General features: G+C 43.0%; 1 protein-coding gene across 7 annotated transcripts; it reads left to right on the top strand.

The window, feature by feature from the left end:
- The first annotated feature begins 402 nt into the window (after nt 1-402).
- secisbp2l (SECIS binding protein 2-like) lies at nt 403-27,175 on the top strand. 7 transcript variants are annotated; one of them, XM_080438779.1, is made up of 19 exons: nt 403-634; nt 7,561-7,793; nt 11,117-11,444; nt 11,926-12,103; nt 13,068-13,217; nt 13,937-14,160; nt 15,930-15,954; nt 17,262-17,377; nt 17,594-17,722; nt 17,864-17,977; nt 18,088-18,255; nt 18,825-18,966; nt 19,609-19,769; nt 19,903-20,035; nt 20,189-20,351; nt 21,531-21,751; nt 22,034-22,188; nt 22,699-22,987; nt 23,748-27,175. In XM_080438779.1, exons 1-19 carry the CDS (start codon nt 614-616, stop codon nt 24,410-24,412), a joined length of 3,615 nt encoding a protein of 1,204 aa, XP_080294905.1. In that variant the 5' UTR covers nt 403-613; the 3' UTR covers nt 24,413-27,175. The 7 variants fall into 7 exon arrangements, with proteins under 7 accessions (XP_080294905.1, XP_080294904.1, XP_080294906.1 ...); XM_080438778.1 differs by having other exon boundaries at nt 11,923-12,103; XM_080438780.1 differs by having other exon boundaries at nt 11,920-12,103; nt 13,107-13,217.

Raw genomic sequence — 27,175 nt, 5'->3', positions numbered from 1 at the left:
TGTGAGGGTACCTAACCGCACTACCCTAGGAGACACGGGGAGAACATGCAAACTCCACACAGATTCAGATCTGCTATTTTCAAATGGCCAAAAGCAATATGTATACAGAGCTGAAGTGATTAATGTATGTTTTGCAATAATCAAAATCTATAAAGTATCTAATAACTAAAGTTGTAAAATAAAGTACCTCAAAATTGTAAATGCACTTAGTTACTTTACACCACTAATAGCCTCGGGAACTCATGCCTTTTTTTATGTTCACCACTAGTGGTGGTTACAGTAAAAAGTAGGTGGTTACCATAGGGTGGTTATACTCACTCCCATGTGTGACGTAGCGGGCCGTAATCTCGTGTAGCCGCCAGAGGCTGGCGAGATTACGTTGACAGCGGCTGAGCTGAGCTGCACAGCTACGTTCATGTCAGAGAGCAGAGGCAGCGTCCATCCAGCAGCAGCAACAACACAGTGCAGTCAGTGGGGAGGAGGGAGTGTGAAAGACAAGAGGCACCAAGGGTTTGTTACACATTTACAATGAAGAAAATAAAAGAGGAAACCGTCTCCTGACGTCGTCCACGCTGTGGTCAATGAAGGCTCTACGGTGGCATCAGTGACTGTCATGGATGCAAGTGACAACAAGGTAACGCGTTTCTTCTTGTTTTTTAAGGGGTGGCTGTAGTGTTGGTAGCGTTAGCTTGTGTAATGGGGGGGTACTGTACTGTTGTGTCAACAGGCCCCAAAACACAGTGTTTTTATAAAGCAGCTGCTCCCTTTTAACCTGTGACGTGAGGTATTGTCAGTTCAGTGAATTAATGGTGGCAGTGTGGTGACACTAGGCTCGTGTTTATGTGACTGTCACTGACAATAATAACTGAAACCAGCTAGCTGGCTAACCTCATAGCCAACACTGCTAGTAGCAAAGCTAACCTAAAAGAAAAACAGCTAGCCTGCCTCTAGTGTAAATAAACACTTATTTTTCTACGGTCTGTGACCAGTGGGTTTTTTTTCTATGATCTGCACAGTACAGCTCACCAAATGGTATGGCATGGCCTATAAGGTTTTTATTTGATTAAATGGATGCTTTTTTTCCCGGCTAGCCGGGGGTTTAGCTCCAGTGTGTCCGTCCCAGCTGTCATCTGACGGCTGCTCGTCCGTCACTCACACAAGCACAGGGCGCGTGACAGCGGAACTGGGCTGGTGGGGACGGAATGACCTGAGTTTCTCTGAAGTTACTGATGGAGAACAGAATGGTGCCAGGCCTGTTGTTGATATGCAGTGGTGGTAAAAAGTACTCGAATGTTTTACTCAAGTAAAAGTATTGGCATCAAAATATACTTAAGTATTAAAAGTAAAAATACTCATTATGATGAATGTCCCATTTCACAAGTTCAATATGTAGCCTACAAGCTCACAAAGTGTTGTGTGAGCTTGTAGATCGGCTATTTTCTAATAGACGAAGTACAGTATCATATTGGGTTGGGTTAATGTACGTTTTGTAATAATATTCCAAATCTACTAACTAGTAAAGTTTTCAATTAGCCTGTTGTAGTGGAGTAAAAGTACAATATTTGCCTCTGAGATGTAGCGGAGTAAAAGTCAAAGTATTGAAAATACTCAAGTAAAGAAAAAAAGACCTCAGAAGTAGTACTTGAGTATTATGTGCTCAGTTACTTTACACCACTGGTGCCAAGCCTTGCAAAACGCAGTGTTTATATGCCTTTTAGTTTCGTGGACATCCTGTAGAGAGGAGTTTCTGGTTCTCCTGCATTGATGGCATTCCACTGACATGTCGTTCACTATGCAGGACGCATAGCACTCTGCCCTCTGTTGTGTTCCCTTCAATGGCTTAGGATAACTGCATTGTTTCCTTCAATGGGTTTATGATAAATGCCTTATTTCCTTCAGTGGGTTTATGATAAATGCCTTATTTCCTTCAGTGGGTTTATGATAAATGTATTGGAGTGGCTTATTGTCGCACAGTGTGCACCATTGGCTCATATATTAACAATTGCTTTCCCAAGTTCAGAAGATTGTGTCTCCAGGAAGCAGTCGATCCTGTGTCCTCCTAACCATTTAGGTCGTATGGCGCTCTCTGGTTGGAAGGTCTTGTGATATTGTACCCTGAATTCATTAACATGCAATCTTTGCTTTGTTTGTATCGTCTGTTTTCTTCTGCCCATCCATAGAAGTCCCCATAGAACAGATAACAATCTAATGTTTGAAAGCAGTGCGAGTGTGAACGTCAAAGGCTTGAGAAAACAAAGCTTTGTGAGATTAGTAGCCCCCGGGCTACCCATCCCTACTTCTGCCATAACCAGTGGCTGCACATCTGGGTGTGACCTCAATGCCTTTTCCACAATCAACGCCATTCACATGCACAACTCAACACACACACACACACACACACACACACACACACACACACACACACACACACACACACACACACACACACACACACACACACACACACACACACACACACACACACACACACACAATATATGCTTGCTTCTAGCTTCACCTCTTAAAAAGCTGTCTGTGAATAGAGCCTTAATCAAGTGTTGCCTTGATTGACTCTGTTACTGGCTACGGTAATTACACTTTTATTAGTGTGCTTTGGAATGAAAGCTCTAGCTGATGTGAGCAAGGCCTCAGTACACTACACCACTATGGCTTGTGTAATTAGCTTATGCTCCCTCCTTTATCCCCTCAGATCTAATCCTGTAACAAAGCCCTATCAGCCAAACTCTTCAATCTTAGAGCCCAAAACCAACTGACCACTCGGATAGTCTCGAACCAAACCACTGCCCTTTTTATTTAAAATCTTTCTTAACCACTGCACACAATTTTGCCCATTCTGCTGAACTGGCAGAACTGTCTCTGTCTGCCACAGCTCTGTGTGGATGGGTCATGATCGTTTAGGTTAGGAAGACCGCCCACAGACGGTAGCAAAGGGAAACAATGGTCGTCTGTATGACAACTGCTGGCTGTACTGATGCTTGATTCATGCATCCCAACCTCTGTTTCAGAGAATGGAAGGAGCGTCTTTGTGCTCTGAACCCTGTCAACTTTTCCTCATCCTCCCCTCTAAATAGCAGATGAGGGTTGGATGTGCCCTCTGAGTCGAAGCTGCCACCCTGGCCTGACCCTGAATGAGAGCTAGACCAATGGTTATGGTACCATGATGGCAAATGGTGATCAGCGGTGATAGCTTTGGCAGAAGTGTGTAAAATGCCCACAGGAGGACACAGCCCTGCAGTGGAAAATATATTAATTAAAGCAATGAGAAATACAATAGAAGTGAGTAAGTTTGGCACAGTAGCGGCTCTTTTGGCCATGAGCTCCTCTGTGCTTTCAATCAGCTTCAAATCCATTTCTCATGAATCTCCTTCCTCTGTCACAACATGATCCAAAATCGGCTCAGCATTTCCTCTGGCTGGCACAAAACCCAATTTCTTGATTTATTGACAGACAAACAACCATGGCCTGTCACTAGCTTAAAGGGGAAATCCACCCATTTTCAATATTTAACTATGTCATTAATATAGCATAAAGGAGTTGTGTGGAAATAAGAAAAAATTAAAAAAAAAATTAACATTGCAAAAAAATGTAACATTGCAAAAAAAATAACATTGCAAATTACACCATGATGAGTCATCACAGTGTAATTTGCAATGTTAATTTTTTTGCAATGTTACATTTTTTTGCAATGTTAATTTTTTTTTTAATTTTTTCTTATTTCCACACAACTCCTTTATGCTATATTAATGACATAGTTAAATATTGAAAATGGGTGGATTTCCCCTTTAAGATCTCTGACCTAAACGTGCAGTAACCCTTTGATTGTTTGAGCTTGTTGGGTGCAGTACATGGCCTGGGAGTAAAGTGCTGCCTGAGAGGCTAAATTCAGGTAACAAAAGTCCCTTAACTGAGAAGGCTGGTCACACCAGACAACTGAAGGATCTGGCAGTAAAACTAAACTACTTGGTTTAGTGAATTGCAAGGGGGTGACATTTCTTATGTACACACAAACTCAAGAATTGTATTAAAACAATTTACAATAGCTGGTTTAATGTATTTATATCGATGTACTCCCCATATTAGGCCAAGTTTTACAAGACACATTCTCTTGTCTTTAAGTAGCTGGATGTGCAGAGATTTACCGCTTTTCCTTTCTTTTTCCAGACTGAAGCCTAGCCAGTTCTGGCCTCTCTGTAGCCTGTCTGCTCCTTCTCTGCTGACCTACTGCTGTTGTACTAGAGACCCACAAAACCAGACAGACTAGTCTAAGACCATTCCTAAACGTAGCTTGCAAATATGTCACACAGTTCTGTCCAGATAGAAACTTTCATTATTGGGTTTAAACATTGATTCACAGCACTATGTGTGCCAGATGCTATGTTGTAGATATGGTCACATCACATCTACTCTCATCGTTTCCTCTGTAATTTTGTGTAGTTTGCTGTCTGTGTCATTGGTCCATATTATTCATTTTAAGAATATACATCAAAGGATAGTAGGATACTATTTCTAATCATTAGGACGTAGCATCCTTTTGAAGAAAATTATGATTATTATTATGATTATTGCAAATGAGCACAGGGAAGACATGCATGTCATGCATATATTATATCGGATGGCTTTATATCTGGTGGTTATCACTAGCCTGGCTCCAGCCCCTGAATCAATAGCCTCGCATTCAGGGTCTGGTGATGCTGTCAAAGGCGGAGTTTTCTCGGGTGAAAATCTACCCGGCCCAATCGGGATCGGGATAATCCAGTATGAACCAATCGCCAAAGAGTCCCCCCTTTGGCCACGCCCCCACCTCAGAAAACTGCTGCACTGAGAGGGCTTTCAGACTGAATAATGGAGTGAAACTAAATGAAAATTCAGGCTGAGTGTCAGGCTAGGACAGGTTATCACTGCGTAACCAGTCATAACTACTTTTCGTTCAAGCTCTTAGCCTATTTTCTATTTTTATTACTTGTTTGCAAGATTGTGTGACATACAATTTGTTCAAGCTTGGACGTGCAATGAGCATGGTACTCAGTTTTTTATCTGCTATCATCAGCTAAAAAGCATGAGGTTTGAGCACTGCAAAAGGCCAAATTAAACCCCACTGGAGTTTGGGCTTATTCAAAGCAATGTCACGTACCTCTTATTAATTGTACAGTTATTGGGGAAAAAGAGCTTTGTGAGTCTACTCCTAGCCTTACTATTTATCACCTGAAAGAGTTGTCTTGGTCACAGACACATTTGACTGCAGACAAATAGCTTGGTTCTTCCTTCTTTGCCCCAATGTCTAGGAGCCTTAAAGGACCTTACCGCTGTCGATACATGTCATTGTCTATACATAGATTTGGCCTTATATCTATCGTACATAATAAATATAGACCATTTTCCTGTTAATGGCTTTATTTTTATTTCACATTCTTTATAGTCATTGTAATAGTCATTACATCATCATAAATCAATCTTTTGTCCAATTATTTTCAGCTAGACCATTCAAATCAATCCACAGTTTAACCCATTAAGACCGGGAACGCAGCACGCGTGTCATTTCTTGATTTCTATGGCTATTAAAAAATAGCAGATATACAAGCTCATAGCGCGGCACCGAGTGCCGCGCTATGAGCTTGTAGATCTGCTATTTTTCTTTAAATCTTTAAATCTTTGAATATATATATTTTTAACACATTTTGAACTCAAATCTTTGCTTCTGGCGGTCCCTGGAACTAAATAAATTTACAAATTTTCACCTTAAAAATATATATATTCAAAGATTTGCACAAATGTTCTTGATTTTTCAAAAATAGCAGATCTACAAGTTCATTAGCACGGCACTCGGTACCGTGCTATGAACTTGTATATCTGGGATTTTTGAATAGCCCAAAGAAATCTAAAATGACAGAGATGCGTCCCCGGTTTGAATGGGTTAAATGCAAAACTTAACAATATTGTATCTTAGTCAAAAATAAAGGTTGATTTGCCTACTGTATCTCAAGCAAGTTAGTTTCAAGTCTCTGCAAGTTGATTTTCTTACCGCACTGAAATGAATGGCAACCAATGGCTTCCTCGAAAAATCAAACATTTTTATGCTTTGGAAAATGGTCAGCTGTAATGATGTAAGTATATGGTGAGTCATATTTAATGGCCTGGGCTAAATATACCAGACATACCAGGTGATGGGTCTTTTTAACGACTCAGGCCCTATTTCATCCTTTGTCGTACAAAGAATGAAAGACAGATCTACAAGCTCACAACACGTCACGATGTGATGTGACGATGTGATGTGATGTGACGATGTGATGTGATGTGACGATGTGCTAACTTTTCATTGGTGGCTGTAAAGCATTGAAGGTTGCACACTATTGGATGCTCGGGTCTGATTGTCATCAGACAAATGAGGAAGCTCTGTTGTTTTTACATTGTATCATTGTATTTTTGAGTGACAGGCAGATTACATAAATTGCCCTGTATGTCATAACATTGAATAGCGCCTGACGTTACAGGACGTCTTAGTCATGGTTCATTATCAGTGTGTTGATGATTTTCCATGACTAGGCTGATATGAACTGTTGTGCCTCTGGCAACACTTTGAAAACCACCTTCTCTCAACATGGTCTTAATCAATCATTTCCAAGGAAGGAGGTGTGGAGAAGGTGTGTGAGTGAAGGTGCTCGGGTAGCAGTTTACTTTGAATCCACTGTGGAGCGTCTACACAGTAGCTTGGCCGAGTATCTACTGCATGTGAACCCAATTGGCCGTGTTTGGTGGAGGGAAGCTGGGTGGGTAGGGTGATTTGTTGGGTGGCACCTGTCATCCATGAATTAAAGTTCTCAGTCGCCACGACTGAATTGAGTATTTTGGATTCCATAGAAGCTAGCATGTCTTCTATGCTACTGTAGCTTCCATAGAAGCTAGCATGTCTTCTAAAAATAGCCGATCTAAGAGCACTTGTAGATCGGCTATTTTCGGTTAATATTTTCAAAGATTGGAGCAAGTTGTCAAACTAGCAAAATGTTTAGAGGCGTTTTCCATAAAACCCTAATGGTCTCGGATATGTCATAAAAGCAAAGGTTAAAGCCTCAATCTGTGATTTCTTCACCTGGTTGGCAGTATGTAGAACAGCAGCACTAAAACATAATCAAGATAATTTTACATATTGTGTTAATTGGAATTTTGGAAGTGCATAATCCTATTTATAGGTTATTAATGTCATCATGTGTCTCGCTAGCCAATCACAGTGCTGAATAGAGTCAGCCAATAGAGTCAGCCAATCACAGTACAGGAAAGTGGGCCAATCACAGTGCAGGAAACTAATACTAATGAGGTGTCCCAACCCCACTTATAGGGGCGGCTACACCGCCCAAAAATACAAATGAACGGATGTGCTTATTAGGCATTAATATCACTGTATTCAATATTATGGAACATCAGCCCAGGCCTAGTGCCTATGCATAGCCGTATTTCTCTTTCCAGGACATGACCTCGTCATTAAGTTCTCACTAGCCTACATGGGAGAGTCATTGCTTAGCAGTTTCTTCATTTTTCTTTGTGTAGGATGTGAAGCTGTCAGCTGAAGTTGAACCATTCATCCCGCAGAAGAAAGGTCTGGAACTGTCCCTTGTCGGCATGAGTCTCTCCGGTGATGCAGGTGGAGGAGGAGGAGGAGGAGGAGGAGGAGGAGGTGGTGGAGGAGGCGGAGGAGGAGGCGGAGGTGGGGTGGAGACCACTCCCATCCCCAGTTACCTGATTACCTGTTACCCCTTCGTCCAGGAGAACCAGCCCAACAGGTACTGTTATCACTCTGTCCTCATCACACCGTAGGACAGCAGGGGGGGAAAGGAAGAGCGGCAATCCACTGAGCCCAGTTTAACACATTGATTGCCAGGATCGCATTGATGCGTTCTTTCAAATGCATCACTTGATGGCCAAGATCGCATTGATGCGTTCTTTCATTCTTTTTGGAAAATTCCACAAGGAGTGACCTAACACAGCTTTGGAATGATCGATCGTCACTCAGAGAAGTAGAATGTGGATGTGACGTCGTTCCAAAGAACCAGGAAGCCATCCGCTTCCTGTTTTGGGGATTTTCAGAAAAACAGCTGTAACTCAGTTTCTTTTTTTTTGCATTGAAAACCACTAGTTTTCAGAGGGCCGAAGCCCCAAAATGGCGGATCGCGGTTGGAACGTTGTCGTTCCTATGGATACACAGATCCCTCCGCTAACCCACGTTTGTGTTCTTGGGACACAATGTCGGTTCCACGGCGTTTCAAATATCATCGGATTGAGGTAATTATACGCTGGCAAGGGGATAGAAAATGTTTACTATATTGGCAATCAATGTGTTAACACTTGAACCCTCTATACTCTGTAAACTTTACCGGGGTTGGCTCTGAACCATAATTTCTTCACCGATAATAGCCGATCCACAAGCCCACGACGCTTCGTAGCACATGAATTTGTAAAGTAAATTAGAAAACATTATCAGACCAAAATTTCCCCCGCAACCTTTTATTTATCCCCAAAATGACTGGGTGTCACAGATTTTGTAGCAATTTGAATTATTTGTAGAAATATGGGGCCTTAAATGTTGAAATTATATGTATTTGGCCACTGATTTATAAACTAAAATGAAATGTAAAATATAAAATAAATACATTAAAAAATGTATATATTAAAAGCATGGTGGCCTGTGTTCTCAAGAGGCCCACTGTTCCGGTTACCCCCTTCCTCCCATCTGTCCCCATCACCTTTGAGTGTAAACTATATAGATCTTGTATTTGAGAAAAGCAGAAGTTATTTGAGAATGTCTTATGCTGTCATTACATGAGGAATAGCCTGCTACAACTAATTATGTGCCCTTATTATGAATAATCAGTGACATTATCCATAATAGGCCATTCTATTTTGCATGTGTCTTTCAGCAGGGCTGGACTTGGACAAAAATGTGGGCCAGGCATTTAATGCCTTGAGCAGGCCACTTGTTATCACATTTATTGATGTGATAAAACAAGAGTCTGACCTAACATTATGTTCATCAGTTGTCCGTATATGACATTTCATTTCACCATCAGTTCATTCATTAACTGGGTATACAGACTCAACTTTACTTTTACTTACTTTATTTGTCTATTTGTATAGGACACCGCATATTAATGAACAATACACATCAATGTAATGTAAATACACCGGATTTAGCAATAATACTAATTTACATCCGCAGTCCCCACAAAAAATCAAGCAATAGAGTACATAACATTACAATGTACTGTAATGTACTGTGAGACCCGGCACAACGCTGAGTGGCACTCTATGGCCCTTGCCACAGGTTCTAATAGAAGGATCATTACTTTTCAAATCATTACGCGCTTTAAAATGCACTATAACACTAACCCAATAATGGCTGTGTTCACACTATCGGTGAAAAAGTAATAGTCATTTTCAATGGAAGCCAGCGACATGAAGCTACAAACTGACGCCCGACAAAGTTGAGCTGGCATCAACTTTTTTCAGCGGACCAATGACGCGGTGAAACTTTACGTCAATCAATCACATGTTTTTCTTTCACCATTTTCACTCCCCTTCCCTCTCCCCACAATTCCTGCTCAGTTCCATAAATGGAAGAAATGTGTTTTCTTGCTGTACTATTTAACCCTACCCATTTCGTTTACGCAGTGAGGCTTGAGCAACACTTCAACAGCGACTACGCAGCAATCTAGCTGTCAACACTTGGACCTTTTGAATCTTTATTCACCGCTAGTGTGAACCCAGCATAACTTTGACTAAAATCGTCCACACAGTTGTATTTAGTGTAAAGATCCTCTCAAGAGAGTTTCAAATCCCCACAAAACATACCATGCTGAAATGAATGGAACCATTGGCTTCCTCAAAGACCAAATAAACCACAGGATGCTACAGTATGGAAAATGGTCAGCAGTAAAGTATATGGTGAGTGGTAGCCAATAGGCTAAACGTGCCAGACCACCAGAATGGATCTTTGACAACGAGCCAGTCATACCTATGGCTGCGGGTCGTCGTTTAGCAGCACATCATCCCATGAACACATGGACCCACGAGGGACGTTCAGTCGCCAAAGACGGTACAGCAGTTTAAATAAAATTCCGATTACAGGGTAAGAAAAAAGCCCTGTGTAGACACTAGACAGACGCAGCATGATGGAAAGACATTACAATGGGATGGAATAGAGAAACCGGAGGAAAGTCTGCCCCTCTTGGGCCATTGTCATATGCTTCCCTGAATCTGTCCCATATAAGTTCCACCAGTCTTAAGTAATTGACTGTATAGTCAATTACCATGCATAAGAGTAACATGCATCCTGCAGCTGATTAGGCTACTCCTGATCAGGCTGCAGGATGATCACATACTCTGACATTGGGGGGGGTACCAGTACAGTGTAACTGATTAGAGTCATCAGAGTGCCTCTGTTGTCGCTGGACTGCTCAGCTCTGAATGGACACATTCCCTTCCACAATCCAAGTGGAACCACAATCTGAGCCTTCCAGTGGCTTTCTCTTTGTCTGCAGTGATCTGCTGCATCCTGCACTACATCCGTTCCATTGTTTCCTTCCTCTCCAGTTTGAATACCAGGAAATGCCCGCTATAGAACGCTGGCTGTTTAAAATGTCGTCTGGATCCTTATCAACGAGGAGCCACTCTATAGTTGCGTACACTTACCCCCACCACCACCACCCCCACCATTTAATCAAACAACATTCACACCATGGGGGGTCACTGACCGTGGCCTTGGCGTCACCTTTCTTTTTGTACATTCGTATCTTTGGAGTTGACGCTTAGTTTTAAGTGTCCTCGATTTCTCTGCTTGTTTGGAGAATCTTAATTGATCAAAGAGTTGTAGCACACATCCGACCTCTTGCTGGCCCGGACGTGAACTAAGATCAAAGAATGAAAATGGAGCCGCACACTATAGCTCCCTTTGCCAAACTTTATAACATTGTTAACAGAGAGTGACACTTCGAGCCCATGCTGTTCTTCAGACTGAGTGTCTGAAGAAGAGCATGGGCTCGAAACATCTCCCTTTAAACAAGTTTATTAATGAACACAGACCTCGGTTATTCCTCTCCGTCTCTCACAGGCAGCATCCAATGTATAATGGAGGGGAGATGCGCTGGCAGCAGACCAACCCCAACCCTGGTGGTCCATACCTGGCCTACCCCATCTTGTCCTCCCCCCAGCCTCCAGTCTCCAATGACTATGCCTACTACCAGATCATGCCTGCCCCATGCCCCCCTGTGATGGGCTTCTACCAGCCCTTCCCTGGCCCCTATGGTGGGCCTGTGCAGGCTGGGGTGGTTAACCCTGTATCTGCAGATGTCAATGACAGGCCGCCCCCTCTCGGACAAACCTTTGGACTGGCAAGTCAGAGGGGGCGAGGGATGATCCGACCGCCTCTTCTGTCCAAGGTAAGGGCAGATCAGCTGATTATCACATTGCTTTTGCAGGGCTATTTTTTAACACATTGTGTGCCAGAGGTTACGTTCAGTACGTTGCAGAGTGATCGCCGATCGAAAACGGCTCACTTCCACCACGTTAAAAAGAAATGGAGATATTAAGCTTTTAGTCAAGGAGTTAACATTGGAGCGGCCGAGCGGAAGCATTTTTGACATGGATCGACATCCGGCCTCTCCTTCTCAGAGGCTCCTTGGATGATCCCAAAGTTTCGTTAGAGCGCCCCACGTGGGAAAAATATGTTTTTAAAAAATGGGCCAAAAACGGTCCGGACCGTTTATGGCACATGACACATGGATTCTCAAAAACGGTCCGGACCGTTTATGGCCCTCAATGTGTTAAAATGATCTACTACAGTAACTTCTTCCATCTTCCATCCAGCCACTTGTGAACATGCCTCATCTCCTTTCTTTCTTCCATCACACGAAGCAGCAGCAACAACAGCAGCAACAGCAGCAGCAGCAGCAGCAGCAGCTTGGGGTGTGTCAGCCCCTAAGGGGCCGTCGGCCCTACACTCCTACCAGGAGTGTAGCTGTCCAGAAGGAAGTGTGCGCCTCAGGACCCGATGGCAGAACCAAGACGGTTCTGCTGGTGGATGCTGCGCAGCAGACTGGTAAATTATTACTGCTACGTCACAGACACACCCAGTTCAGAGAGTTGTTCCCATGCCTATTAAACGGTGTAGCTGTGTTAATAAAACGCCTCTTTATTTGATTACAGAAAGCCTTAATGATGTTAGGAAGGCAGATACCAGCGCTGTTAGTCACCACAGCAATGTACCGTACTTAATCTCTAGACACACACTGCTGCCCAATTGGGTTTTGAGTCTCTCTTCTTATCACTGATGTGGTGTTAATAACAACACTGTTCAATAATGGAACAAAATGCTGCAGATGTCAACAACGTCTCAGCAGTAGAAATGGAAAAAGCACAGATTATGTTCCAACTAATTGTTCAGAGACGAGCTTACGATCATTGATTGTTTTTTTTTTACCATCTTGTCAAGTTGTCATTGAAGGGAAACTTTAAAAATGTTCCAGAACTACTCGAAGTGACTGGTTGGCCTGCGGGGAGGGAAATCTGTCTTGTTAACGAGAAAAATAAAGGGGATTTTTAGTGCGAGGCAATGCCCGGCAATAAAGGTCTGTCGACAACAGGTTTAAGTGGCTGAGGTTGTCTGACATGTGAAAGAACAGGAATGCAGGCTTTCTAGTTGGACGAGGCTTCACGTGCAGACGATGTGATGTGTGACGTCACCTCGCTCTGAGGTCTCATGCTAACGACAAATGGACTTGTTTTGGTGCTGCCAGCATTGTGAACATTTCACCAGATAATAAGCACAGCACCTGCTCACCTACGCCTAGGGATGGGCATCGTTAGTGTTTTTTTTACAATGCCGATACTGCTTATCAATACACTGTTCGATACTCCTCACCATAATGTTTGTTTGGGGGAATTAATCACACTACTAGACCATACCCGTGGGGGGATGTGCGCACATGATCTGGCAACCCGGGAGCCAGCGAACACAAAAGCGCTAATAAACAGCTGAGATTTCGTGTAATCTTCGCTGTTAGGTGCACATGGTAATGGTCAATGGCTGTGTGCAAATTCAGATCAATTGCTCCAGATCAATTGCTCCAGCCAGGAGCAGAGGAGAAACGGGCAGAACCAATTTTGGCCTCACCACTACAACACGCACCACTACACCACGCACCACTACAGAGGTTTGTCAAATTATAGGAGGATGGAAAGAATGAACAGTTATTTTATTATTTTGATTAGGAGACAAGAAATGTCTGGTAGTGCTAATTGCTGCTTCAATATTACAAATAAAATGTACTTTTAAGATGTTCAGATACCATAACAAATAACTATAGTTCTTGAACTTCTCAGAAGGAAACCTAAATGTTAATAATACTTCCCAAAATAAAAATAAAACAATCCATTAGCCAACGCTCATCAGTTTTTGTTCAGGACAATGAGCATGTTGGCTTACTAGGGAGAAACTTTTAAGTGTATGAGAGGCCTAAACGGAAAATATGGATTTTGCTAAATATCCATGCTAGTGTGGACAGGGCCTTAGATAACTTGCTTGGCTATCAAACATGCCAAAATCATTTGGACTCCAGTGTACTGAAGCCATATAGTCTTGGACCTCAAAACTTGGTGACAGCCCTGTGATGACACTCTGCCATCCTTTCCTGTATTATGTTCACTCATCTCTTGCAATCAAGGAGTTGGTTTAACTGATCTTGGATTGTAATGACTTGTTTTATCGCACTAGTTGAGGACAAGATTAAGATGGTAACACTGACTTTCATGACACCTTGTGGTGTGCCACAAACTTGAGGCGATTGTTAGTTGAGGGCAAAATGGCCACCACATGATTTATGGTCGGCACCAGATGTAAATGAGGTCTAAAGGCCATCTCTCCTGTGCTCAGATTTCCCCGGTGAAGTGTCTGGGCGGGGCAGTACCGAACAGGCCAGCCCACTGCTGTGGAAGAACCGGACAAAAAGGAGAAGAGCGTCCCACCCAGCAGAAAGCTACAGTGAGCAGGGAGCCAGCGAGGCAGACATAGACAGCGATAGCGGCTACTGCAGCCCCAAACACAACCAGGGTACTGGGGCTGCACAGCGTACAGGAGAACCCACCTCAGCCTCCACGGTACCCCAGCACACTTCAAATATCTGACCTATACTGCAGTCCTCATGCTGCGTTCACACTAGCGGCGACAAAGCAACAGGCTACTAAGTAAATACTAAGTTACTAAGTAATTTTGACAGCCAGTGACATGAAGCTAGTGCTACAGCTGACGCCCGACACTAGTCGCTGCATGACAGGCGTGACACGCTACCAAAAAAATTGAGCTGGCATTAAACTTTTTTCAGTGCTCCAGTGACGCAGTGAAGCGTCAATCATATGTTTTTGTTTCACCATTTCCACTCACCTTCTACCTCCCCACAATTCCTGACCTGTTTCATGAAAATCTCATTCTTGCTGGTAGCTAGTTACGCAGTGTGGCTGGAGCAAGACTTCAACAGCGACTCAGCAACAGTGTAGCTGGCCACACTTGCTCATTTTGTAGCTTTTGTCGCCGCTAGTGTGAACACAGGGCCATAGGCAGTGATGAGCTGTGGATTTTTGAACTAGGGGGGCTATATTTCTGACGTCACGTGCACGCGCACGTGCACGCATGTGCACATAGCCAATCAGCTCAGTGCTAGTTGAAATACTGTATTCAACATGTGATTTTTAATGTAATTATATCTTATTATTTAGTTGCATTGTTAATTTGTTGTTTCTATTTTTGTTTCAATTAATTAATTATTTTATTTTCCTTTTAGTTTTATATAAAAGCCCTTTACATAGACTCACCCACACTTAAAATAATCAGACAACTTGTCTTGTCTCAGAGAACTGGGTCCTCTTCTAAGCGATCTCCTTCACACTCTGCAGTGCAGAGACTGTTGTCTCTCATTGTGAGAGGAATGTACACATTCAATTCAAGTCCATGGCTTTTCTCGAGTAGCCTAATGTTATGCAAAGCAGCCAGGTAGACGCTATTGAGAACGGCTCGCCGCTGACGGCACGAACCGTGAGAGGCTATTGTTTAAACTTAGTTTAAGATGTTAAAGACCGCAGCTGATGGTGCGTGCTCGCGCGTGCATGTGGAGCTCCCAGCCCCCCAGCCCGCGCCAGAACTAAGGGGTCGCCGACCCCCCATAGCACCCCCTACAGCTCATCCCTGGCCATAGGATCAAATGTATGGATTTGTTCCTAGTTTGGTCTTTAACCCACTAAGACCTGGAACGCATCTGTGTCACTTTAGATTTCTTTGGCTATTCAAAAATAGCAGATATACAAGTACGAGCTTGTAGATCTGCTATTTTAGAAAAATCGTGATTCTTTTTTTTTTTTTTTTTTTTAACTGTTAGGATTTAGAAAACATTTTAAGAATCGGACTCAGGCCTTAATGGGTTAAGAAAGAGTGAGACTGATGCTAAGATTGAACAGTGTCACATAGATCACTATTCACAACGGAAGGGACTATATATTTGTTCTGTACTACCTATTATAAAAAGTAATTTTAGAAAATGACCATAATGCCATCAATACATGTCATTGTCTATTCACAGCTAAAACATTTTTTTCTGGTAATGGCTTAATTCTTTGATTAAGTGTTTTCTATATAGTCCTTAAAACATTACTAAACTTAACTGAATAATTTAGAGTAAAAAAAAATCATGGATATTTGAATTAAGTTTGTAAATCAATATTTTGTCTAAGGATTACTTTTGGCTTTCAAATTAATCAATGCTTTAAAAACATTAACACCCAATATATTATCATCAGCATCAGTTGCATACTCCATCTTCTATTTACTACTTTTATTATTTTTTTCTGTCTCTCTTTCTCCATTTGTTTCTGTGCAGGGAGTAGAAGCAGGCGTAATGACTGGTAAGCTTCATGTAAAGAAGGGATAAAAGTGCTACTTTTCTACAAATCTGGCTCACATGTATCGTCTGCTTTGATCTGTGTGGAGTCTAGGCCTGTCCCCGACTAAGGATTTGTTTAGTCGAATCTAATTGGCGACTAATTGCCAATAGTCGACTGGCAGTCGACTAATATTTAAAAAACAAAATATATATATATATATTTTTTTTAGGGCCAAAATACATTTTATTTCAAAGGGCCAAGTCTACACAGTTTGTTTTGTGTCTCCAGCAGAGTTTCTAGTGTCTCTATATCTCTCTGGAAGAGGTTGCACATGAACTCTGCAGCCGCACTGAGGCGCTCCAACACAAACAATACCAATACAAAGACGAGGAATAAGAAGAATAAAGTGGAAGTTACGTGTGGTTGCAGGTGTAGACTTGGCCAAAAAACAATTAAAAACATTTTTGGCCCTTAAAAAAATAAAAATCCCGACTAGATTCGACTAAGAGACACGCAATCGACTCGGACCCCCCGCGACTAACCAGTCGACTAGTCGACTTAGTCGAGGTCAGGCCTAGTGGAGTCTATGCACCCATCATCTCTCATGTCCCCTTTCTTCCATGACATCATTCCCAGTTAACAAAGTTGCACTGACCCAACCCTTCTTTACTTATCTTGTAAATGTTTTCCATTCTCTCCTCTTGTCCTCTCCAACACACATGTGCTTTCAGTACTCTGTTCGTTACCTATGATATGATATTAGGAGAAGAGACATTACTCGGACTGTTGCTTTTCATTAAAAATTCAACCATAACAAAGGTGTATATAATTATAAATTGGCGCACAGCAGGCTGTTTGAAACAGAGTGCCACAAGTAACTGTATGTACCAGAAACGTGCGTTCCAAGCAGGTTTTCTGATCAGCGGGCAATAATTGTAAATAAAAAGAGAAACACTTAACCACTTAAACCCCATATGGGTAACTGGAGTGCCTCAGGGCTCAATGCTAGTGTCTTTTCTGTTTTCTGTTATTGTGGGGAAAGTTAACCCCAAACTTTTACTTTTTAAACTTTTAATCCCAAACTTTAAATTAACTTTAATCCTAATTGAAAAAGATAGTGTTTCTAGCTAACAGTCTATATAGTGTTAATTCAGTTGCTGATACTGCTGCCTAGACCCATTGGGCTTGCCTGTTTGCAACTACAGTATGTGGTCACAGGGGTAGGGGATCCATTTTAGTTTGAAGTTGACTTTTGGAAAAAAGTGACAGCCCCTAAACGTATACTGTAATGGTAGAGCGTATAATAACGTTGCTTGCATTTTTTGTAGCAGTGAGTTGGGTAAACGTCGCCTCTCAGGCTACCCAGAAGCCCTGGGGGGAGAGGAACAGCCCCTTCCAACGAGCAGACCAGAGGAAGCATCCTGACCAGAGGAACTTCTCACAGGTGCGGCCCATCCCATTTAAACATTGTGATTTAGTGTACACATAGCTGAGTAAAGAGGCACATAATATTCACAGCCTCGCCTGCCTTTTCCTGTTTCATAAAAGGGACTTTATTGTGTAGATTAATTAAGCCTTTTGTTTTTGAGGCTTTGCCAAAAAAATACAAAAAAACGTTTTGATAAGCCAACCTCATCTTTCCTTCCTCTTACCCACGTAGGATTTCCACAGTGGCTACCCAGGGCGTGTGCACCCTAACCTGAACATGAACCCTACCCCAGGAGAGAGGAGGCTACAGACGGGAGTGGTCTCTGGGACAGACCTCACCCCAGAACCCCTCTACTTTGAGGTAATAGAAGTTTACATGAACAAACTCTTATTGCTATTGTTAATTTGGTACGTTCAGACTACACTATTGATTTATATAGTTAATTCAAGCACATTTTAGGTAGAGTGTATTCTTTAATGCATGGTCTTCTGTGTCTGTCAGGATGAGGACGAGTTCCCCGAGCTTGCCACAGGAGGGGTGGTCCAGCGCAACACCAAACCAGAATCCACCCCAGCCCAAACGCAGACACAGCCCAAACTCACTATTAAGAACCTGGTATGAGAAATGACACAACTTAAAACACTCGCTCTCTTTGAGGGTCCTTCAGAGGGGCATTTTACTTACTATGCATCTTAACCGAATGGCGTTTTCTTTTGTCCACATAGCTGGATAACCTGCCAGAAAACTCTCCTATCAACATCGTTCAGACTCCAATCCCCATCACCACCTCTGTACCCAAGAGGGCCAAGAGCCAGAGGAAGAAGGCGCTCGCTGCTGCCCTGGCCACTGCACAGGAGTACTCTGAGATCAGCATGGAGCAGAAGAAACTACAGGTACCAGCATGCAGTGTTGATTTTGACAACACATTCCATTTAGTTTTAGCCATTTTTTAGTCATCTGAAATGTTTCCGATTTTGTCTAGTTTTAGTCGACTAAACATCCTAAGATTATAGTCGACTAAATCTACAGTTGATTTAGTCGACTATAATGCATTTCGGCGGTGCCTTGATGCCTGATTTTACTTGTAGATCTGCTATTTTCAGCTGAGCGCAACCAAACATGCTTGTCTTAGTTCTACTGGATCTCTTCTCCACTAGTCCCTCCCTTTTTAGTCTAGTTTTTATTAGTTGACGAAATTGTCAATATATTTAGTCTCAGTTTCAGTCATCATAGCTCAGCTTAGATTTAGTTTTTATTTAGTTTTAGTCAGTGAAAAAAGGTTAGTCGACGAACATTTTATGTCATAGTTTTAGTCTACAAAATCGACACTGCCAGCATGCACTTAATTAAGAGTGGAACGGTGTTGATTTGACTTAAATTTGACTGGACCAGTGATGTGACCCGGCTTTCTTTTTTTTCTGCTCCGCTCCCCCGACCAAACAAACACGCCCATACCTGGTAGGAGGCTATCACCAAAGCAGCAGGGAAGAAGAGTAAAACTCCAGTCCAGCTGGATCTGGGGGACATGCTGGCAGCTCTGGAGAAACATCAGCAGGCTATGAAGGCCAGACAGCTCACCAACACCAAGCCATTGAGTTTTGCAGGTATGTGTATTGTGTATGCAGTGGTGGAAAAAGTACTCAAATGTTTTACTCTAAGTAAAAGTATCAATACTGCAATGTAGGAGTACTCCGTTACAAGTAACAGTCCGGAATTCAAAATTTACTGGAGTAAAAGTACAAAAGTATATTGGTATCGAAATGTACTTAAAGTACCAAAAGTAAAAGTACTAAAATGTTTGAAAATAGCAGATCTACAAGCTCACAACGCGTTGCGATGCGATGCGTTGCGTTGTGAGCTTGTAGATGTATAAAATAGGGCTAAAGTGGATAATGTATGTTTTAGAATGTAATAATTATATTAATAATATTAATAATCTGCAAAGTAACTAGTAACTAAAGTTTTCAAATAATTGTAGTGGAGTAAAAGTACAATATTTGCCTCTGAGATGTAGTGGAGTAGAAGTAAAAGTGTGGGAAATTGGAAATACTCAAGTAAAGTACAAATACCTCAAAATTGTACTTAAGTAAAAGTACTTAGTTACTTTACACCACTGCCTTTGGGTGAGCAGTCGATGTTGGGTTTCCCATATGGGAGACCTGTCCTGAATTCAAATCCAGGTGGTTGCATATAAACACAGGATACGGTAGATATCCACACAAACACACACTGTGCTCTCTCTCCAGTGGGTACGACGGCGCTGTTCCATGGTTCCGGTTCAACCAACGTGCCACCGAAGCAGCCCTACTCGACTCCTCACAACGCCCTGGACTCCACCACACCCCGCATCAAGAGAGGGAAGGAGAGGGAGATTCCCAAAGTCAAACGGCCCACTGCCCTCAAGAAGGTAACTAGAGTTTTATAGGTTCACTGATTTGGGAAGGGCACAGAGAGACAACGTTCAACCAGAAGACAAATAACGCCATCATGTTTCTGTAACCTTTCCCCTCACACCCTTGCTGGGCATTCTGTGTCCGTAGATTATCTTGAAGGAACGTGAAGGGAAGAAGGGGAAGACGAATGTCGATCAAGGCTCCTCAGGCCAGGAGGAGCATGCAGATGAGGAGCAACACTTCACAGATGACCTCACGCAAGAACCTGCCTCCCAAGAGGGTGATTGGAAAGCACTTTGGCTCATCGGCTGTTTTTAAATGTGCTATATAAATCAGGATGACTTGACTTGACTAAATTGCAGCCATGTATGTTTTCCACGATGCTGTGTGTGATGACAGTGTATCTAATGTCGAATGCCTGGGTTTTCTGCAGAGAATGGTCTGAGCATGCCCAGTGATGCATCGCTGTCTCCTGCCAGTCAGAACTCTCCCTACAGCATCACTCCAGTATCACAGGGCTCTCCTGCCAGCTCTGGCATTGGCAGTCCCATGGCCTCTAACGCCATTACCAAGATCCACAGTCGTCGCTTTAGAGAGTAAGAACACACACACATACACATACACACACACACACAGTATGTACTTAAATACAGAATTGTGTGATTTTGAAACGGAATGGGCGTTTCATTCCCTTGGACTTTGGAATGTCAAAAGTACGCGCTGTGGTGTCAACTACACAAAACGACTAGCAACAGAAATATTTGTTCCACCCAAAAATCACAGTCTGGGCTTTGCCAAGCATAGACAGAGAGTTGAAGGTCTGGAATATACAATAAAGAATTGTAGAGAGTATGGCACAGATGCCCAGCACATTGCCCCTTCTCAGCAACAATGTATGCCAACGCTCACAAACGGGCCTTTGTCCCTGGGCAGCCTCTGCTGTAGCCCATTGTCTCAGCCCACCCTGCTCTAACACATACTGCATTTAAAGACCTCCGGAGTCAAACCCTTCCCCTCGGATCTGACCACCAGGGCTCTCCCCTCCTCAGACCATACTACGTAGCCCTCTGATTGATACTTCTTCAAACCATGCCATTCTGGGCGTGCAAATGCTATCCTAAGTGTCTGCTGTTATAATAAACGACAATATTTGAATGTTTTTCCTGAACCAGAAAAAAGACTCGGGTAGCAGCAAATGTGTGCACATATTTTGTATGCCTGCCTACACGCTATGTTGGAATTTAACCTTATTAACTTTGTATAATCACCTGAGTATGCATCAGTTGAATCCTTAAAATATAATGGGCTGAATCTTGCTCGACAAATGGAAGTTTGTTTTTGCGCACACTGATTTAATCTGTTGCAATGTGTATAATGATGCATCATTTGAACAGGACACATGGTGATATATGTGAAAAAAAACTCTTTGGTATCTCATAAATGACAGGTGGGCCAAGTATTCGAGTAACCTCACTACTTTGCTGTTCCAATAGACACTTAATGCCTCTGTTTGCAGTGCAACAAGCCACAGACAAAAAGGGAATCTCGCTGTATCCAAGGAAGAATTAAGTATCATGACAACTGGGAGGCTTGGTGGGGTGGAGCTTTAGAGCACATTTTCTATAAAAACAGCTGAAGCAACTCTGATTTATCATACAGTTACTTTGAATAATTGTATTGAGTATATTGTGCTATGCTAAGTTGATGTCTGGTTAATGTCTGTTGCTCTGCATACATCTGTTAAATGTATACATCTGTATTTACCTGCCCCCCAGGTACTGTAACCAGGTGCTGAACAAGGAGATTGATGAGAGTGTGACGATGCTTCTCCAGGAGCTGGTGCGCTTCCAAGAGAGAGTCTACCAAAAGGACCCCACCAAGGCCAAGTCTAAACGCCGCCTGGTCATGGGCCTCCGAGAAGTCACCAAACACATGAAGTTGCAAAAGATCAAGTGTGTCATCATCTCCCCCAACTGTGAGAAGATCCAGGCCAAAGGTAAGGAGGACAATAGGACCCCTTCAGCACCAAAGCCATTATAGGAGCACAAGTTGTCTTTAACACTACATGTGGTGTTGGACACAACCACCAGAGGGCAGTAGAGTAGTATTGGAGAAAAAAGAAAAAAAATCTACATGTTGAACAGAGACCCCAATCCTTCTTAAAACTCAATATATAATCAACGCGCTTACTTTATTCTTCAAGTGAGTTGCCATTCATTTTACATTTTATCCTTTCGAATGTTGTACTTGCGAAGGTGCTAATTGTTGTGTATTGTAGGCGGTCTGGATGAAGCACTATACAACGTCATTGCCATGGCCAGGGACCAGGAGATACCGTTTGTCTTTGCCCTGGGCAGAAAGGCTCTGGGCCGCTGTGTCAACAAACTAGTGCCCGTCAGTGTGGTGGGCATCTTCAACTTCTCTGGAGCTGAGGTTAGTCAATAGAACTATTACTTTTTTTTAATCAAACATTTTATCTAAACTTTACTCCATTATCATTCTTGTTATTACGGTATTATTATCAGCAGTAGTATTCATTTATTTAATTTAGCTGTTATGCCCACAGGACAAAGTACGAATGTGACCCTTCTGCACCTATTTTGTCCTCTTATGTCATCTATCCTGAGGTTTCTTCCTTTTTCTTTTCCCATAAAGAGTTTAGAGTTAGGGCCCTATTTTCGCCGGTGCCTTACCCATTATCCATTATCCCGTTTAACTAGCCGATCTACAGCTTGTAGATTGGCTATTTGAACTATTTGAAAATGTTTTTAAAAATAGTTTAAAAAACTGGTGAAAATAGGGCCCTATTTTCCTCACCTAATTGAGTGTCTAAGGACAGCGTGTGTTGTTTTGTTTCCTTAGTTAAATGTGGGTCCATAACGCCCTTTGAGCCAGTGACCGTGATTAAAGGCTGTACAAATAAATGTGACCTTTTTTTTTTAGATCTTTTTTTCCTCCCATGTCTTTCACTCCTCTCCCCAACCATTCTCAATGCCACAAACTGTCCTTCAGGGACTGTTTAACCGGCTGGTGTCTCTGACGGAAGAGGCCCGGAAGGCCTACAAGGACATGGTGTCTGCGCTGGAGCAGGAGCAGGCTGAGGAGGCCCTGAAGAACGTCAAGAAAGTTACACACCACATGGGCCACTCCCGCAACCCCTCCGCCGCCTCCGCAATCTCCTTCTGCTCTGTTATCTCTGAGCCCATCTCTGAGGTCAATGAGAAGGAGTACGGTAAGACATCACTCATTCAATCTTTTGCCACCCATTCCACCTTGTATGTCACTCACATCCTCCAGCCAAATGTTCTTTGAACATTTGACCTCCACGGTTTCGGTTAAAGCTTAAAGGGAATACCACTCATTTTCGACATTGAATTATGTCTTTAATATACCTTAGAGCTGTTGTGTGGAAATAAGAAAAAAGTCCCCCCACCTTCTATGTTGCCTAGAACTTGTGATCAGTGACATACGCAAGGTGTACTTTTGGCTGAGGGGGCGGAGCCAAAAGTACACCTTGGGTATGTCACTGATCACATGACCTCAATCAATTCTCCAGGCATTGTGGCATTTCTGTTGCTGCCCCGAGGCTGTGGAACAAACTACGTATCTCTATTAGGTCTGCTCCTACCACTGACACTAAAGCCCTTGCATTTGTAGTCTACTTGAGGTGCTACGTATTTGGTTGTCCTATAGCCTTATAGCCGTAGCCTTTTTACAATGCTTGTATTGATTGATATTGTACAGTACTTGGTTGTTTTGAAATGTGCTCTATAATTAAACTGGCGTGTCATTATAGGTGAACATTTTCAAAAGATTTTCAGAAATGTTCAAAACAATTAGCAGATTTACAAGCCCACACTGCGAGCGACCCATTGTGAGCTTGTAGATGTGCTTATTTTTGCTGTTCTTGAAAACCATTGAATGGATAAAATACGGCGTAAGTGGTTGTTTCGGGGGACGGTGCATTGAAAACAATGCGTCATCTTTTGCAGAGACCAACTGGAGGAACATGGTGGAGCCTACAGACAGCCTGGAGCCAGCCGAGGCTGAGCCAAGCCGGCCTGCTCCCACCTCCTCGGCCCCGCAGAGAGACGCCGCTGGCCCGTCCAACGCCACGCCCGCTAACACTAGCAGCGTTAGCGTCAGCGGTCCTGGCACCGCCGCTCCCCAGTCCAGAGCGGCGGCGCCGACCCAGGGCCCCGGGGACAACAGAGAGGAGGGCCGTGCTGACGACCGCCTGGAGCTGGCCTCTCAGCAGAGCACGGAGACGGGCTCCCTGGACGGGAGCTGCAGGGACCAGCTGAACTCCTCCATCACCTCCACCACCTCCACCCTGGTGCCCGGCATGCTGGAGGAGGCGGAAGAGGAGGAGGAGGAGGAGGAGGACTACGCGCCCGAGCCCATATCCGTGGAGGTGCCGGCCCTCAGCAGCCGCATAGAGTCCTGGGTTTCCAAGACCCTGGAGAACCTGCAGCTGGGGAAAAGCCGAGACAGTACGGACGACGAGGACGACGAGGACGACGAGGAGGAGGAGGAGGAGGTGGAGGTGGGGGGAAGGCAGAGCGAGGAGGAGGAGGAGCTGGATTCAGCCGACCTCCCAGAGACGACGAGAACGGACGGCAAGGAGCAGACGGAGGTTAAGAAGAACAACGGTTGATGATGCCTCATTTTATTCCTTTTTGTTTTGTCCCCGCTCTATCCCTCTCTTTTTTTTTGTCTCATACTCATTCCGTCTCTCTCACATATCCTTCTCTCATAAAACCAGCAACTCTCCTTTTTTTCGTTTTTAGCCCCCTGACACCAGACATAATCTCAGGTATCCAACCAGCTAACCAACCAACCAACCAACCAACCAATCAGTACAGTCGTACACATACATGCCCACAGACCAACAACATGGTCACAGGCTCACCCATACAGACACAGGAGTGGTAGACAAGCCTTATACAGCTCACGTGGACTGAAGACCGACAACCACCTCTTTTCTGGAAACACAAGACGGTCATTTCGTCAAACTTAAAAAACACCTGTCTATTTTTTGTTTTGTTTTTGGTGGTGAAGGGGTGCCGCGTTGACGTCTTCAGCCCACAACCTGTTTACACTTGAAAGAAGAGGAAAAAGGTTTGATCTCCTCCTCTGAAACTGCTTATGGATGCAGAGGGGGCGGATAGGGGAAGGGAGTGTTGCAGAGCCAGTGCTCTAACACAAAAATCTGCACTCTCTCTATGATGACAACTGAATTTCCCCTTGTGGGATCGACAAAGGTCTATCTATTGTTACTCCAATGGTTTGCTGTTGAAGCGAATGAAGGTTGGGATGGCCTCGGCTCCATTTTACGTGTTTGTGTTGAGCCAAGAGAAGCTCACAGCTGTGTGTGTATGTATGTGTGTACACGTGTGTGTGTGTGTGTGTGTGTGTGTGTGTGTGTGTGTGTGTGTGAAGCTGTGTACTACCTATTGCAGGCTCATAGTTGGCATTGCCCCTTTGCTGTGCTTATTAGCTTTATCTCCTTACATGATGCATTTTGCCCCACTGTTCCAGCACATAAAAGGAGGCATGCATTATGTTATGACTATTGACTCACTGCTTTATTGTTTTCTACTTGTAGAATATGACAGTGTCAGGGGTTCTGTCATTCTACCGAAAAACCACTCACACTCGTCAGTCTGCACAGAATGTTTTATTTTTATTTTTATTATCATTTGCATCCTTTTTTCTCTATTCAACTGAAATAACATAGGAAACAACGACATGATGACTTACTAATAAGAAGTGAAACACACACTTCATGTGTATATAACATGTCTAGATGGTTCTAATACTCTGTAATAATCGTGTCATGTTGATCTTGCCTAGTGTGAAACTATTTGGGGGTGATTTTTATCTTTTTTTGTTTTCTGAGTGGAATGGTCTTGAGTTGCTAGCTGCTTTCTGTGTCCCGTATAATGTTCCTGTCCTGGTCCATTCTATTGGTCTGTACCTTTTACACAATCTGTCATTCAGCAAAGCAAAAGCAAAAAAATCATGTTTTTTTTTCCTAAGCTTGTCTGATTTATCACCTGTAAGCAGTGTTGCCAGATCTGCTTATTATAATTTCCCCGCAAGATTTTATTTGAAAATAGCCGATCTACAAGCTCACAACGCGTCGCATCGCGACGCGTTGTGAGCTTGTAGATCTGCTATTTTCAAATAGCCGATGTATATGTTAAAGTGCTCATGTGGCCCATAGTTGCTTCTTTTGGGCTGGTTTTCCTAGACCTGGTTGCTTGTTTCTCTCACAGAATCTGGCAACACTGCCTGTAAGTTGCTTCCTCCAAAATGCTTTAGCTAATATTAACGCCAGTCCCTCCCAACCAATTGTAAAGTGATGGAAGTAACCTACCTTTTGGATGGACATTGAGGACTGCAAGTTTGTGGTGAGTAAAGATGGGCATCTTAAAACTTGAATAATCCTTTAACTGCAGTTGACCATCGATTTTAATTGACCAGAGGGTATTGTGCATGTGTACATGCACACACAGGCCAGTTGACGGCAGTTAAAGAACAACTTCACCCATTTTCAACCTATCTTCATATAATTGGTCCTCACCAATGCTCATGATAATATGGTACCATTGGTATCGTGTCTCAGAGGAGGGCTGCGGACAGTTCAGAAACCTGCCTACCAGTGACCTCATCGATGGGGAATCCAAGCTAATAGAAACTCCAGGCTTTGTATTCCTGGAAAGTTTATAATGGAAGCCATTGTTCTCTCGTTAATAAAAAATACAAATAAAATATGTAAATGTGAAAAAAAAGAAGAGAGAACTGCCTAACAATGATGTCACTGGTAGGCGGGTTTCCGAACTGTAGACCGCCCTCCTATGAGACACAGAGTGAGTAGAAAGAAATTGTACCATTTTTATCATCATCATTAGTGAGGACCAATTATATGAAGATAGCTTGAAAATGGGTGAAGTCGTCCTTTAACCTCTGAATTACATCCAACGTATGTCCACCCAGCACTCCACAGCAGAGCCACGCTCTTATCAGTACGTCCATGTCGGTATTACACTGCCCTGGGGCACACCTTTATGGTTTTAAACTATTTGTATGATCAGAGAGGTACGCTGTGTTTAGGCTTTTTCTTTCTGGCTATTCCATCAACGTGTGTTCAAGTACAGCAAGTGTGTTCTTTGCACTATGTAAATACAGTAATAGTAAAGATCTTGTAACTAATGTGAAAAAAAAAAATTGGTTGAATGAAGTACCTTTTTCAGCGTGTTCCCTTGTCTTTCTATGGCTATTTAAGGTTGTCTCTTTCAGACTGTACAGCACTAGCAACATTGTTAGAGGCTATTTCTCATACATTAACTGTTATCATACTTAAACTATCTGGACTGATAATTAATATCATTAAAATGTTGTTTACATAAATCTT

The sequence above is a fragment of the Gymnoscopelus braueri genome (assembly GCF_963280865.1).
Source record: "Gymnoscopelus braueri genome assembly, chromosome: 1".
Taxonomy (NCBI): domain Eukaryota; kingdom Metazoa; phylum Chordata; class Actinopteri; order Myctophiformes; family Myctophidae; genus Gymnoscopelus; species Gymnoscopelus braueri.
Note: the sequence above shows the minus strand (reverse complement) of the source record. Positions and strands in the feature narration are given on the sequence as shown.

What these genes read in the sequence shown, in the direction of transcription:
- secisbp2l (XM_080438777.1), top strand. Translation starts at nt 614, where the DNA reads ATGGATGCAAGTGACAACAAG. An exon ending in TGGATGCAAGTGACAACAAG is followed by an intron (nt 635 to 7,560) that starts GTAACGCGTTTC and finishes TTCTTTGTGTAG; the next exon opens with GATGTGAAGCTGTCAGCTGA. An exon ending in ACCAGAGGAACTTCTCACAG is followed by an intron (nt 17,378 to 17,593) that starts GTGCGGCCCATC and finishes TTACCCACGTAG; the next exon opens with GATTTCCACAGTGGCTACCC.